General features: G+C 50.3%; 1 protein-coding gene across 1 annotated transcript; it reads right to left on the reverse strand.

Moving 5' to 3' along the window:
- Positions 1-5,710: 5,710 nt before the first annotated feature.
- On the reverse strand, positions 5,711-13,940 carry TLX3 (T cell leukemia homeobox 3). Its single transcript, XM_032212465.1, has 3 exons — positions 13,517-13,940; positions 11,568-11,811; positions 5,711-5,921 (listed from the first exon to the last, which is right to left on the reverse strand). The coding sequence occupies exons 1-3, from the start codon at positions 13,938-13,940 to the stop codon at positions 5,711-5,713; spliced, it is 879 nt and encodes a 292-aa protein (XP_032068356.1).
- Between the last annotated feature and the right edge of the window lie 521 nt (positions 13,941-14,461).

Here is a 14,461-nt window from a genome sequence, read left to right on the forward strand (position 1 = left end):
TCCTGCAGCCCTCCGGAGGCCCTTCGAAGGCCGAAAATCAGTTAGCCGGCGTGCGCATGCTCACTGCAGCTGACCTAAGGCAATGGCTCGTGTGCTCTCAGAGATGGCTCCGCGTGCCATCTCTGCCACCATCACGGCTCTGTACAATTGAAAGGCAACAATTTGGAGAACGTTCTGCTACGTTCTCCTCACTAATTATAAAGCTCCTGTTGCTTTTACAACTCAAGGAGAGATGTTTGATATGCCTGACTTCTTTCACAATGCACAATGATATGTACATATACAACCATTTCATATACAACAATATGAGATGGCTGCAAGAGAATTGTCCAGATTACAGAAATGGCGTATTGTGGAAAAGGGAAGCCAAAAATATTCCAAATTTTCCAGCTCATGGACACACTTTCCAAGGGTACGATTTTGCAGACTTCACGTGTTTTGTTCATATCTATCCTTCTCATTTTTGTCCTTTCCTCCACTTTTCTTCTCCTCACCTTTGTCTGTATCCCTTTTTCCTGCTCCAGGGGAAAAGAGAGATAAAAGGTGAGACGTCCCACTCATTAAAATAGTGCAAGATCCTCCCAGAGGATGCTTAGAGGGGGTAGCTGTTATAATGGGTGCGTCTTTGTTTGCACAGAGGAGGCATCTCTTACCTCAAATAGAGGTAGTCCTCAACTTACAACAGTTCATTTGGTGACTGCTCAAAGTTACAATGGCACTGAAAAATGGGACTTATGACTGGTTTTCACAGTTACGATCTTTCCAGCCTCCCTATGATCGTGTGATCAAAATTCAGATGCTTGGCAACTGGTTCAGGTTTATGACCGTTGCTGTGTCCCAAGATCATGTGATTGCTCTTTTGACGACCTTCTGGCAAGGAAAGTCAATGGGGAAGCATGATTCACTTAACAACCAAGTTACTAACTCATCAACTGCAATGTTTCACTTAACAACTGTGGCAAGAAAGTTTGTAAAATGGGGCCGAAAATTCACGTAACAAATGTCTCACTTAACCACAGAAATTTTGGGCTCAACGGTGGATGTAAATCAAGAATGACCTGTACTTAGTTCTCCCAGAATAATTTTAAAGCCCCTGGCCCAGAGCTTGTGGCCTTGCATTGCTTTTTCTGCTTCGTCCTGTTGTCTTCCCCTCCCTCTCTTTCTCCAGAAAATTACATCCTAGCACCAGGACTTTGGGGAAATGTAATTTTTCCAGGTGCTTGGCTTTCACATAATCGTTAGTTGTCTTGGGAAAATTGCATGCTCTCCCAGGGCTTTTGACAATGCCTTCATAGCAATCCATATTCTGCATACTGGAGCTGGGGAGAAAAAAAATGGGGGGAGGGTGTGGAGAGAGAGTAGAAATTAAATGCCTTTTCCTTCTGTCTCCTGTGCATTAGCAGCTGGATAGGTGAACAGATGAATGAAGTTTAGTGAGAAGGGGGAGCAGTTATGCCCCGTGACCCGTCAAAACCGCGCTCGACTAAGCTGCGCCCGATTAAACCGCGTCGCTGACGTCATCAACAGGGCAACAACAGCCAGCGCGGAGAAAGAAGGGCGCTTTAAATAGCGCTTTGAAAGCAAGCCAATTCAACTTAAGGTAAGGGTTAGGTTTAGGGTTAGGTTTAAGGTTAGCTTTAGGGTTAGGTTAAGGGTTAGGGTTAGGGTTAGGTTAAGGGTTAGGGTTAGGGTTAGGTTAAGGGTTAGGATTAGGTTTAGGGTTAGGTTAAGGGTTAGGTTTAGGGTTAGGGTTAGGGTTAGGGTTAGGATTAGGTTTAGGGGGTTAGGTTTAGGTTTAGGGGTTAATTTTAGGTTTAGGGTTTACAGCGTGCTTCTGTCTCCGCGCTGTTGTCGCCCTGTTGATGACATCAGCTACGCGGTTTAGTCGGACGCGGTTTAGTCGAGCGCGGTTTTGTGGTGGAACAGTTATGCCCACCATATACAGAAAATGAACTGGGCACACTTGAGTGTGTAGGCAGGGCCAAAGAGCAAACAGCCGGCGGATCTCACACCCATAGAAACGAAACTGGCAGACGGAAAGCTGGAGTTATTCAGCCCTTTTAAGAGACGTGAAAGAGAGTTTGGGGGATTTATTTCTTCCTTTTCTTCTCACAAGGAAGCCCAAAGGAAAATCAACACCACAGAGCTTTAGCCATCAAGAAAAGAAGCCCAGTGTGTCCCAGGAGTCATCTTCTTTTGGACCACTGAAATTTTCTCAGAGACCACCAGTGAGCCACACACCACCAGTTGATGACTGCTGTCCTAGACAGCCTCTCTTCACACACACACACACACACACACACACCAAAGTCTTTCCCAGATACTATTACGGAATAGCTGACATCAGTTTCCCTGCTTTCCTCCATCCCTGTTGGAGCCTTGTGGAGAAGCCAAAATAAGAGGGAAAGGCAAAATTGCAGCCAAGTCTTCTCCAGGAGGAGCTTGTTCTTTAAACACTTGAAGGAGCATTCAGTCCTGTGATGCCCCTACTTGCAGGCTGAGGAAGACTCCAGAGAAAGAGCAGTCATTAGGCTAAGTCAAAGAGTCCAGTCTTCACTTGGTGCATCCTCTTTTCTTGCATTCTGAATTAATAATTTATACGTACACTTCTGCTTTTTTTTTTTTTTTTTTTTTTTTTTTTTTAAAGAGAGGCAATACTGGTGATCTTGTATTTCACTGCCTCAGGCATGATAGTCCATCTGTTGGGGAAAAAGAGGGCTCTCAAGCTTTCAAGAAGAGAAGATCTGGGCTGATCATATGGCCAATTGAATCTGTCGGCCTCTCTGCAAGAAACCAGAAGAGGAGCACTACTCAGGACCAACAACAGAGGTGTACAATCATGCTGGATTGCTGTGAAGCCAGAGCTGGACTGAGCTTTGTGGAACCCTTCCAGGCTTGTAAAAAGGAACATTCCCCCCATTCTCACCCATCCTCATGAGTTAGTCATTTCCCAGTAATACTAATACAGGCAAGATTGCCGCTTTCGGAAGTTAAAATTGTTGGGTAGAAGATGAAAGCCCAGATTCTACAGTATAAGGACCACATGACACAATGGGAATTGAACACCCCATCAGTTTCTTCTAGTGGCATTTTGGGACGTGATGGCTCAGTGGCTAAGACGCTGAGCTTGTCGATCAGAAAGTCGGCAGTTTGGCGGTTCGAATCCCAAATGCCGCGTAACAGAATGAGCTCCGGTTACTTGTCCCAACTAGCAGTTCAAAAGCATATAAAAATGGAAGTAGAAAAAATAGGGACTACCTTGGTGGAAAGGTAACAGCGTTCTGTGCGCCTTTGGTGTTTAGTCATGCCAGCCACATGACCATGGAGACATCTTCGGACAGCGCTGGCTCTTCGGCTTTGAAACGGAGATGAGCACTGCCCTCTACAGTTGGGAACGACTAGCACATATGTGCTAGGGGTACCTTTACCTTATAGCTCACCTTCAAATACAGGTCCTCTTTATCCAGCCACACTCAACCCCAACACTATGAGGAACTTAGGAAAGTGACATCAAGGGCTGACAGACTCTGAGAAAGGCTCCCCAGGCTGTTTGATTAATTAGGTAGACTGAATACGGAACAAGGAAACAATGGTAAGTTACTGGAACCAGTGGCAGACTAACATCATGGTCCATCCTGCATCATCACCTTCATCAAATCTGGTTGCTGTAGAAGCTTATATCCCATTCTCGGCATGAGTTAACATTCACTTGACCCCCTAATGGGCTTTTGTTCATGGATTACCCTATTTATCTCAAGCAGCACTGTTTGCTGCTGTGCATCTCAGGACAAACACTTTCGACTGCAGCTTATTGACAAACAGCTGGGTGGGAGTAGGTTGGATCTTGGTTTGATCCTTCACACTCAGTTCTACAGAAGAGGCCATAGATGAGAAAGGCTTGTGGAAATCTAGAGTGACTTAAGAGTTTAGGTCACTCATGAATCTTGAGACATAGAGACCATAGCATGTGGAAGGTCCCAGGTTTACTCCTAAGCATATGCCAGGCATAGAAGGTGATGGAAGGTGATGGAGAAAGCTTTTGCCACCATGCCTGGATAGTGGTACCAGTTACAGCAGAATCAAGGATAGGCTTCCTATGCATTGATGAACTCCAACTACCATTACCTGGAATCATCACCACCAATGGTAAAAGTGACTGTGGTGGGCAAGAAAGGTAGTGGCTGTTCTCCAAGCATTTTGGTCAGCAGCTCCCATAGTCCTTCGGAATTTGCCATGGCGGCTGATGCTGATGGGATTCCAAAGCCAAAACCTATGGCGGGCACTCAGATGTAACTTCCTCCTTTATTCATAACAGCTCAGACCAGGAACATTTTTAAAGAAAACATTTATTTACACATTTCAGCAAGTACAAAGTATTATACATGGATTAACCCCAACTTTCCTTAGTATTTGTTTTAATTATCAGTATAATTATTATTAGTATTATGAAACATAAGGCGCTTTCTCTGTAATGGGTTTGGGACAACAGGCATTGTAGCATGCCAAGGATGCTTTTAAAATTAATTTTCTTTTCTTTTCTTTCTTTCTTTCTTTCTTTCTTCCTTTCTTTCTTTCTTTCTTTCTTTTTCCTTCCTTCCTTCCCCTCTTTCATCTCCCTCAACAACCCCACTCTACATTAATGTTCATTTTCCTGCCAGAGAGGGAGAGGTTGGGGTTTCTGTGAAAAAGGAGCCCTTATTACCATGTTGAATAAATTACCGATAGGGTTTGCCTGGGGACAGCTGGAGGTGGCTTGCTTTTTCACTGCAGCAGGTTTATTCTTATATATATATATATATATATTCCTTTGCAGATTGACTTCTAGGGGGCAGGATAGTCAGATGATTGACCATCCAAGGTAAAGGCCAGCCTCGGCCAATAATTATCCCCCCCTTCTCTCTCACTCACACACACACACAGATCACTCACACCAGCAAACACCCATACACACTTCTTTTTAGTGTTTGTTCTGGTCTCCATATAAATAACCAAGATCCAGTCTTTCTCTCCCCCTGCCTCCCTATTAACAGTGCTCAGCATCTTGGTGCATTAAATAAATTAAACTATTCACATTTCTTACAAATAATAATTATAATAATATTTTTTTTAAAAAAGGTGACTCTCTATTCCTTCTTAGGCATTCCTCCCCAATGGATCCTAAGCGACAGAACTGCCAGGCCTCGGGGGAAAACAGGCCTTCGTGGGGGCATCCAACGAAGTCTTCCCCCCACATTGAAACCTGCCCCCCCCAGCAAACCCCGACGGAGGAGGAAGAGGATCGAGGGGGGGGTCTCTGCTTTCTTCTTAGCAGCCCAAAAGCTCCTCCCCACCCCCGGGGGAGGGGGCAAAGGTCCGATGGCCAAGTTTCTACGACGGGAGAAAGTCGGGCAAAAGCAGCGGCCGGGCTCCGTCCAAACTGCCGGAGCCGGAGGGGCGAGGATGGAGGTCTCGGCCCGAGAGAACCGCCCCACGCCCGCAATCCTCGCAGCCGCGCCGGGGACGCGCCGACAGCTCCCGCCCGGGTCCGAGCCCAGCCGGGCAGAGGCGAGACGGGGGTGTGAGACGCGGCTTGACTCGTTGGCCTCTTCCCCTTCCACAAGGCGCCCCCCGTTCACACGTTCCCTTGCGATTCGGGTCATGCGGGGAGAGGCGGAGGACGGGGCCGCTTTGCCTCTCCTTCCCGGACGCCCCTCCGCCCGGACGACCCTCTTTACACCAAAGAAGTGACGGGGGGGATCTTGGCGGCTTCCTCTTCCCAAGGCTGGAGGTTCTGGAGCGCGAAGAGCGAGGAGTTGTGCAGGCAAAGCGGGTCGGGCTGGATCGATTCGTTCAGCGACTTCTGGAAGGCGTCGTGCTGGAGCTGCAGCATCAGCCGGCTCGCCTGTTGCCGCTCGGCTTCCCGCTCCTCCGCCGTCTGCCTCCTGCGGACGCCAAGCACAGAGATCAGGCTCCCGCCCCGGCTGGCCAGTCGCCCACCAGCCCTGCGCCCTCCCTCCCACCCTCCCACCCAACCTGCCAGTCTGGCCCGGTCTTCAACTTGCGCCCCCATCAGCCCCCATCCGATCAAAGGGCCCGGCCAGCGGGGGGACTGAAAACGAGGAGGAGGAGGAGGAGGAGGAGGAGGAGGAGGAGGAGGAGGAGGAGGAAGAAGAAGAAGAAGAAGAAGAAGAAGAAGAAGAAGAAGAAGAAGAAGAAGAAGAAGAAGAAGAAGAAGAAGAAAAGGAAGAGGAGGAGGAAGAAGAAGAAAAGGAAGAGGGGGAGGAAGAGGAGGTGAAGGAGGAAGGAGAGGAGGAGGAGGAGGAGGAGGAGGAGGAGGAGGAGGAGGAGGAAGGCCGAGGAAGGAGAAAACTCATGATGGGTAGATGTTGTTATCCCCCACCCCAATTCCCGAGGTTGGGGGGAGAAAGGGCACCGTGGCGGGCTGCAGGGGATCGACGACTTCTCATTAGTTCAGTGGGGCTCAATCGTCGAAAAGGGGATCGAGCCGCAGGAGACCCTCGTAGTTACGGCCACCAGGAGCTCCGCCTGGTGTTGGGGGGGCGACGATCGGTTCGTTTTTGCGCGACTGAAAAGACCGCCCGGATTTACTTTATAACCTTTTGTGCCGATCCGGCCTCCGCGAGGGGTTTCGGAGTTCAAGGCGATTAAAGTGGATGAAAAGCACCGCGAGGTTAAACGCGGAGAAAGTTTGTCAAGTGCGGTTTGTCGGCCTCGGCTGTGATTGTAAATCAAACCGGCCCGGAGAATTGTTGTATGGATGAGAGAATGGTGAAAAAGAAGGTCGCTGAATAAACTCAGCTGAATGAGCAAAAAGAAGTTTTAATAAACCAAAGTTCACCGAGCTATGATGTGCGAACGCCGGTGGGTTTTTAAATTATTCTTTCCGAAATAGTTCAGCGTTTTCATTCTTGGCCCATAAAACTTCGAAAGGGATCCAGGGTTTCTCCGCTACAGAAGCGGACCGAGAAGCCCAAAAATCGCGGCTCGGAGCATCCACTTTTATTCCCTTTCCCGAAAGGCCGGCGAACAAAATCGAGGCGGTCGTTCGCCGCCGTCCTTTGCGAGGTTTCCTTGCCTGGTCCATTGACCCTCCCTCCGATCCGATCTTGTCCCAATCCCCGCTCTCGAAAAAAAGAATTTGGAAATCAAAACCTAACACTCTTCTTTCCCCCACTTAAAATAATATTAATAATAATAGCATTCCCCGAATTTCTGTACCTCGGAAGTGCCTATTTCCCAGGGAAATTCTGGGTGGGCTGGGAAACTGAGGCACGGCGCCCTAGGCAAGTCGCAAAGGGTTTGTTTGTTTCTTTAAAATCCAATCAGAGGATTGTGGTGAGGGGAGCAATTCCTTTCTTGGGCCCCTTTTTCATTTAATCGCGCTTTAATTATTGTCCGTCGTGCGGCGCACGCATAACACTAAAAGGGCGGTGTGTGTGTATGTGTGTCTGTGTGTGTGTGTACAGACACATGTATGTACACACGTACGTACATCAATACATGCGAAAACGAAAACAAAAAACGCGGTTTTCGAATCAAACGTTTAAAAGCCCCCTGCCTCCAAGAACCTTTCCCTGATGGAAAGCACTCGGGCCAGTCCCGAGCCTACCTAGAAACAACGGAGGCTGGCACTGAACACGGCTATTCGCATAGGCAGAGGAAAAAAGATGTTGAAAAATGGCCATTCGAACCAAGGCGGGGGGGGGGGGTTGAATTTTGTGGGACTGCTGCTGCTTCGTACTCGTCGTGTTTCCTCGCAGGGCTCAAAAAGGCGAGAAATAATAATAATATCAATAATAATAATAATATAAAAAATAAAAATAAAACATTTTTTCTGCCATCAGAGACAAGTAAGCGATTCGAAGAGCGAGGTCGCGCAAAACACCGGTGTATACCGGTGTATTTACCTGGAGATGGACTGATCCCCTTTGCTAGGCGCAATTGAGGAGGAGGAAGGGGCGAAGCGGCTTCGGGGGCGTCCCTTGAGACTTGAAGCCGCCGGGTCCCAATCCGCTTTCCCGATGTTCTTAGTCTTCTCCCCACCTTTGCGCCCGCCTGGCCGAATTCGACTAAAACAATGGGTGCATCTGCCAAAAATTAAACCGGAGGGTAAAACGGCTTCTTCTTCTACCCAAGAAGCCGGACCAAATTTAAACAAGGATTACGCAGAAGTCAGCGAAGTCAAAAAAATAGAACCAGAAATCGTGGGAGTGAGGCAAAGTGGTTTTGGAGAGAGAAGACGTTTTTCTTCCGATTTCCAACCAGGCCAGCCAGCGACCGCCGATTCTTCCCCGCCGCCACCACTTTCTAAAACCCGAGGCTTGCAAAGGGGGTCGTGAGAATTGTTGCTGACGAATGATGTGGGGAAACAAACGGGAGAGTTACCTAAACGCCTCTTCTCCCCTATTTCTACAAGGTTCATAAACGGGTCCTTCTCCACTGGAAGGTAAGGCCACTTGGGCCCCGGGTTGCTAACCCCCATTCTTCGGGGCGAGGAAGATTCGCGTGATTAGCGGCTCCTTCCTTTCCCGCCCCGATTCTTCCGTCTTGGAGCGCTTTTTCCGAACGCTACAGATGCGCGCACGGAACACCCATTGCTTCCGAGAGAGTGAAGTCTGACAATTACTTGAGCCGAACTAAAGTGTGGGGGGGGGGGGTGCGTGGAGGTCCTCGGATTCTGTAAACTAGTGAAACCGACACGGGTGCACACACGCGTTGCGACTGGGCGGCTTTATAAATCGAATAAAATGCGCACGCACCCTACACGCGCGCACATATCAGAGAATGGATATCCTGCCACAAAGCCGGTGGGGTAAACTGTGCTACCTATAAAAACAGTCACCAAACCCCACTTCCCAGGGGAGAACACTGGTGCTCCCTAGTCTGGTAATGCAACGTCTGAAAGAAGAAGAGTTAAGAAAAGTTAAGTTCAGAACAGGGGGGGGGGAATCCCCAATATACACGTAGAGCAGGTGTGGGGGAAGCCAAACTCAAAAATCTTGCAAAAGATGAAAGCGGGGGGTGCGTGGTGGCTATCTAGAACTAAAGAAATGGATTATGTGGAAACGAAGAAGATTTTAAGGGCCCGGATCCGGCCAGCAGGTGTTGAGTGGAAAGGTCCCCGTAAAGGCTCCTTGGCTCAGGGCGCTTCTGGCCTCGGGCCCTCCTGGATTTTGGGGCAGATAATTGGGCCTGGAACGGGGATGGCTAAACCCAAAGCGGCATAGGAGCCAACGAGGCGTAAATCCATCGCAAACCCGCATTAGCAGAGCTGAACAGCGTTAGCATTTACTTTGTTATTGTATTGTATTGTATTGTATTTGGTTTATTTGTTTTAAAAGGAAATATTCGCATCAGGGGAGAGTAATGGCATTGTATTGTCGGTATATTAAAATAATTATATAACAGCAACAACAATTCGCATGCGCCCGTTTTATCCTCCTTGGGTTTTACTTCACCCGAGATTTCAGCCGAAACAGGGAAAGAAGGATTCCCCTGCCAGCCGCTATTTCCAGGGCGGCCGATTCCCCTGAAGGTCCCGCAGTACAAAACGAAACAGAAACGAAACAGAAAGGGAAAACGGGGGCTTTGCTATTTGGGGAGATTCCGCAGCAAACGCTGCCAGAAGGCCAGCGCCAGAGGGATCCAGACTCTTCCCACGCCCTGCAGGCTGGGGCCCTCTGCCTCTGGAGAAAAGACTTGGGGAATCTGAGCCAGGGATTGGACTTGCTGAAACCTCGGGAAAAGATATTTTTCAACTCCCGTCCGGGACCGACGGCTTCCAGCCGAGGAACAACACCGGAAAGACATCGCTCTAAGTTTTTGTGGGTTTGGGGAAGTTGTGGGACAGAGGCGCTGCCAGTTGGGCGACAGATAAATTAAATGTGTTGTTGTTGTTGTTGTTGTTCGTGGCGCACACAAGCCAGATGTTTAAACTGGGATTGGCCTTTTTTGTCCACCTATCGAGTCCTTCCCGATAACCCGAGATAGGGAGATGTTTCTTGTTTAATGGTGTTAAAGGTATCGTCGCAAGATGTTGTTATCATCATCATCACCACCACCACCACCAAACTGGGGATTGGCCATTTGGGAATAGGCAACGCTGGGTCGGGCAGGGGCCAGGCTTGCTTGCCCCTCCTCTGCCTTGGGAGAAAAACGGGTTATAAAAACGATGCGTGGACAGGAACGTCTCTCCCCTCGACACGCGTTTCCCATTCGCGCAAGGTTCTGCGTCTCCGATTCACTCTCGCTGGACGCCGCGGAGAAGAACCGAGGGAGCTGGATCAAGTAAGGCGGACCCTCGGGGGAACCACCCGCGCAGGGGAGCCACCCAGATCCTTTCCACAGGACCCAGCTCCGTTGACCCGGCCTCCCAGCTTCCCCACGGCAGCCAGGCCTCCGGGCCCATAAAACGGACCACAGCAGTTCCGTTCTGCCTCCGATTCAGGAGAGGCCCGCGAAATCTTAGGGAAGGTCCATTCTCAGCCGGGAGTTGAAGCTCGGCCTGCGCCGATCTTCGCTGATCTCCAAAGAGGGGATTTGTTTTAAGCGTTCGCGTCCCTGTCTTCACAGTGCGCGCTCAATCGAAGCAGCTCCGGCCCCTAACGCATCTGCCCCGCTGACCCAGCTTGGTTGGTGGTAAGATTTGGAGAACAACCTTCCTAGGGTGAAATTGTGCGGATCAGTGTAAAGAAGTGACCTGAGCCTCCAACGGGGATTCTCCTTCTCCCTCTTCCCCCTCCAACTTCCCCCTTTTGAGACTCCAAGCCTTGAAAAGCCAACGCTCGTCCAGATAGCGGTAATTAAACGCCCCGAGCCCCGGTTTACCGATAGGAACCGCAAACCTTTCACCCTCAATCGGAAAGCAAACGGGTTTTGGCCGCCCACCTCTGTGCTTCTTGGGCCACGGAAGGGTCAAACTTCCACCTGGGCCTGCAAATGCCCGCGGCCCGTTTTCGGCTCAACCTCGCTGGGTGGTTCCATAAGTCTCTTCCAAAAGGGGCCCTTTTCTTTTACTGTCTCACTAACACCCTAGGGAGGGAGGGGGGAGAGAGGGAGGGAAGTGGCGGGACGGGGGCACCAGGGTATCCTAAGAATTTCCCCGTGATTCGCGGGCTCGGCGCGCTAAGGCCACGGTTTCTGTGAACGTGGTTTTATATTGACGCTCTCGTGATTGTCCTGGATTGTTCAACTCTGTATGGGATGATCTTTTGGGATCACCCTACCCAAAAACCCAAACCGGTCGTTGTGCTAAAGCGATCCTTTGCTCAGCTCCCGCAAGGCATCCTTCCGGCCAAGCAGGTTTTTAGGCCACTGCGCTCCGAAAGGGTCCAAGGGAAGATGAGGAGGAGGAGAGGAGGAGGCAAATCCGGGCTCCCAAGCGGGTTGGCCTAACGCGTGGACCATGGGCCGAGCCTAAAGAGTTCACAAAAGTGTTGCCTTGTTTCGCGTCTACCCGGCTTTGGAAGGGAGGCGAAAGGAGAAGGCCCAACCCGCTTCTTCTCCTGTTCACAGCGACCCCCACCCCCTGAAGATGCCAGGCCCATCCGCGCGTCCGCGGGACTCACCGCCACTTGGTCCTGCGGTTCTGAAACCAGGTCTTGACTTGGGCGTCGGTCATCTTGAGCGACTTGGCGAGCGCCGCCCTCTCGGCCGAGGCCAGGTACTTTTGCCGGTGGAAACGCTTCTCCAGCTCGCAGATCTGCACCCGCGAGAAGGAGGTGCGCGGCTTCTTGCGCTTGGGCGGAGTGCGGTTCTGGTAGGGGTGCCCGATCCTCCGCGTCACCGTGAAGGGCGTCAGAGCCGCCGCCGCTGCGATAGAAAGGGAGACCCAGTCAGCCGGGGCAGGCACCGGGTTGGGGGGGGGATCGAGAGTGGGGGCCCTTAAACCTGGAACCGCTGGGGCGGCAGGGTCGCTCGCTGGCTTTCTCCTCCGGCCCCTTAAGGTGCCCAGCGAGTGACTCTGGAGAGGCCCGGACTCGGGGAGTAACCCGGAGCAGCCTCTCGGAAAGTCCCCGCGGCCCGCAGCACCCACTGCTGGGGGCGCTGGGTTGGGCGGATGGGCTGGATGTCGGTGGCAGCTCCCCCGCCCGCCCTCCTTGACACCATGTGCTCGGGCGGGGGGCGAAAGGGGTGGCTTGTCCCGCCCCTTGTGTCAACCCTGCTGGTGGTGCTGGAGGGGTGTGTGTGTGTGTGTGTGTGTGTGTGTGTGTAGGGGGTGTCTAATCCTAGAGGCTGTGCCACAGGAGAACCGGGGTAATATGAAAGCAAAAAGAAACCCGTTTTTTAAAATAAAAAAATTGAGCGATGGATCTCTAGCTCAAAGGGTAAAGCCAAACGCCGGCTTTGGCAATAGGAAACGGCGAGAGGCCAGCTTGAGACGGAAAAGTTCCCTTCATCCGCCTCCGAAACGGGGAAAGAAGACCACCGAATCGCCTTTTGCCTGCTTTGTTAATGTTTCGTTTGTTTTCTGGTGTCCCACGCCTCGGAATATAAAGTACATTGCCAGGGAAGGAAACAGCTGGCCCTGAAGCGAAAAATCGACTCACCGAGTACTTCTAAACGTGTCTAAGAAATCATCCTTAGCTACTATGCATATTTCTTCTGAATTAATAATAATAAATAATGATACAAATAAATTATTATAATTATAACAATTATAATTATAATAACTATACAAGTATAATTTTAATTATAACAAAGGATTTAGGGATTTTCCGTATATTTTCTTCTTGAAAAAATTACGTACCATGAAAGTTATTGCTACTAACTGTTACGGCTGAAACGTTTCTCCCTTTTTACCCACAAATATAAATTGTGTTGAAGTGACACAGCACACTCGGAACTTCTCGTCCGATTAGCCGCTTTGCAAGGTGAAGCTAACCTTATCCACTTAACCCCCTGCTCGCCTCGTCCTAATTGGCTTAATCCTGTTTTCATTGGAAGTACTTAAATCTTTATAAATTTCTTTTGTTCTCTTTATCGTCCTCTTCCCTCTCTAGCACTAAATGCTGTAATCGGATTAGACACGGCCATTTACTCGCCTTCCTTCGCCCTTCCACACCGGCCTGAGAAAATCACACCCCGAAGGATTTCTTATTCTGAGAACAGCGGCTAGATTTAAGATTTCCTCCCTTGATCGTGTTGGGTTTAGGGGGGCGAGGGAAGGAAAGAGCATTCGATCTCCGGAAGAACTCAAGGCATCACTTTGGCCGTCCTGAAACAGGACCACCCAAACAGATCCCACTTTCACGCCTGGATATGCTAAGCAGTTTGCCAGGGAAAAGAAAATAGAGAAGCCGGCAGTCGGGCTGGTCGGCCAATTTTCCTAACATCACACACCTGTATTGTTTCGGCCTTTACAAAAAAAACACACCCTTCTCTCTTTTTCTCCTCTGTGATGAAGCAGAGCCAATTTCTCTCCCACACCCGAGCAGGAGACCCAACCTCACCACCCGGCCTTCTACACCTGAGAGCGCTCGCCAACCCAGCCGCCGCTGCCGCCGCCGCCGCTTACCTGTGAATCTGTCTTTGACGAACCGCCTGCTGCTCTCCATCCAAGGGAAGTTGAGGCTGCCAAGGCCGGGTACAGCTGGCATGGCTGGAATGGCACTAGAAATTGGAGGTGGCACTGCCCCAGGGATGGGTCTGTGCGCTGGCACCCGGATCACGCCAGATGGAGCCAAGCTGAGATTCACACTGTAAGATCCAGAGTCTTCGAAGGGAGCCCCGATGCCAGCGAAGGCGCCCGGGAGAGAAGGGTACGGGGCGCTGCTTCTGCTGCTTACGGGGCTGCCCAGGTAATTGGTGCCGCCGCCGTCTGATCCTCGGGGGGCGGGCTGGGAAGGGGTCTCCTGATCAGAACTGTTTAAAATCTGATCAATCCCGAAGCTGATGGGTTCGTGTTGATGCGGTGTCTGCGCGTTCGTTGGCTGATCCATCCTTGGTGAATAGAAATATTGGGCTCAATCGGGGGGGAGAGGGGAGAGAGAGGGAAAAAAAAACACCCCGGCAAGATTTCCCCTATAAAAACGCTCCCTTCCTTTTTTTACAGTAGATCCATGTAAGGTCCTGGTTTGTATAGATGTCACACTGAAACTTTGCCAAGAGTGGTCCAGCCCGACAGGCTCTGTGTCATCTTTTTTGAACCAAACCTTGAGTTTCTGCTTCTAATTTCTCTCCGGCAGCTGCCATTGGCCACACCAAACAAGCCTCTCTCCTCCCATTGGCTCCCGGGTTTCAATAAAGGCCTAATTCATTGGAATAGGAGCTTAGGGACTGTTCCATGGTGACATCATTTTAACAAACGCACAATAGGTCAAATTTATTAGCTAAGCTAATGTGGGGCGGATATTGCAATGCGCATCTGCGACGGTTGTCTTTCGAAATTAGCCAGATGAAATTGAACAAACCTTTGCAATTACCAGACGAGCCGCTCCCTCCCTTCCACGCTCCCCAATCA

This window comes from Thamnophis elegans, chromosome 3 (genome assembly GCF_009769535.1).
Source record: "Thamnophis elegans isolate rThaEle1 chromosome 3, rThaEle1.pri, whole genome shotgun sequence".
NCBI lineage: Eukaryota > Metazoa > Chordata > Lepidosauria > Squamata > Colubridae > Thamnophis > Thamnophis elegans.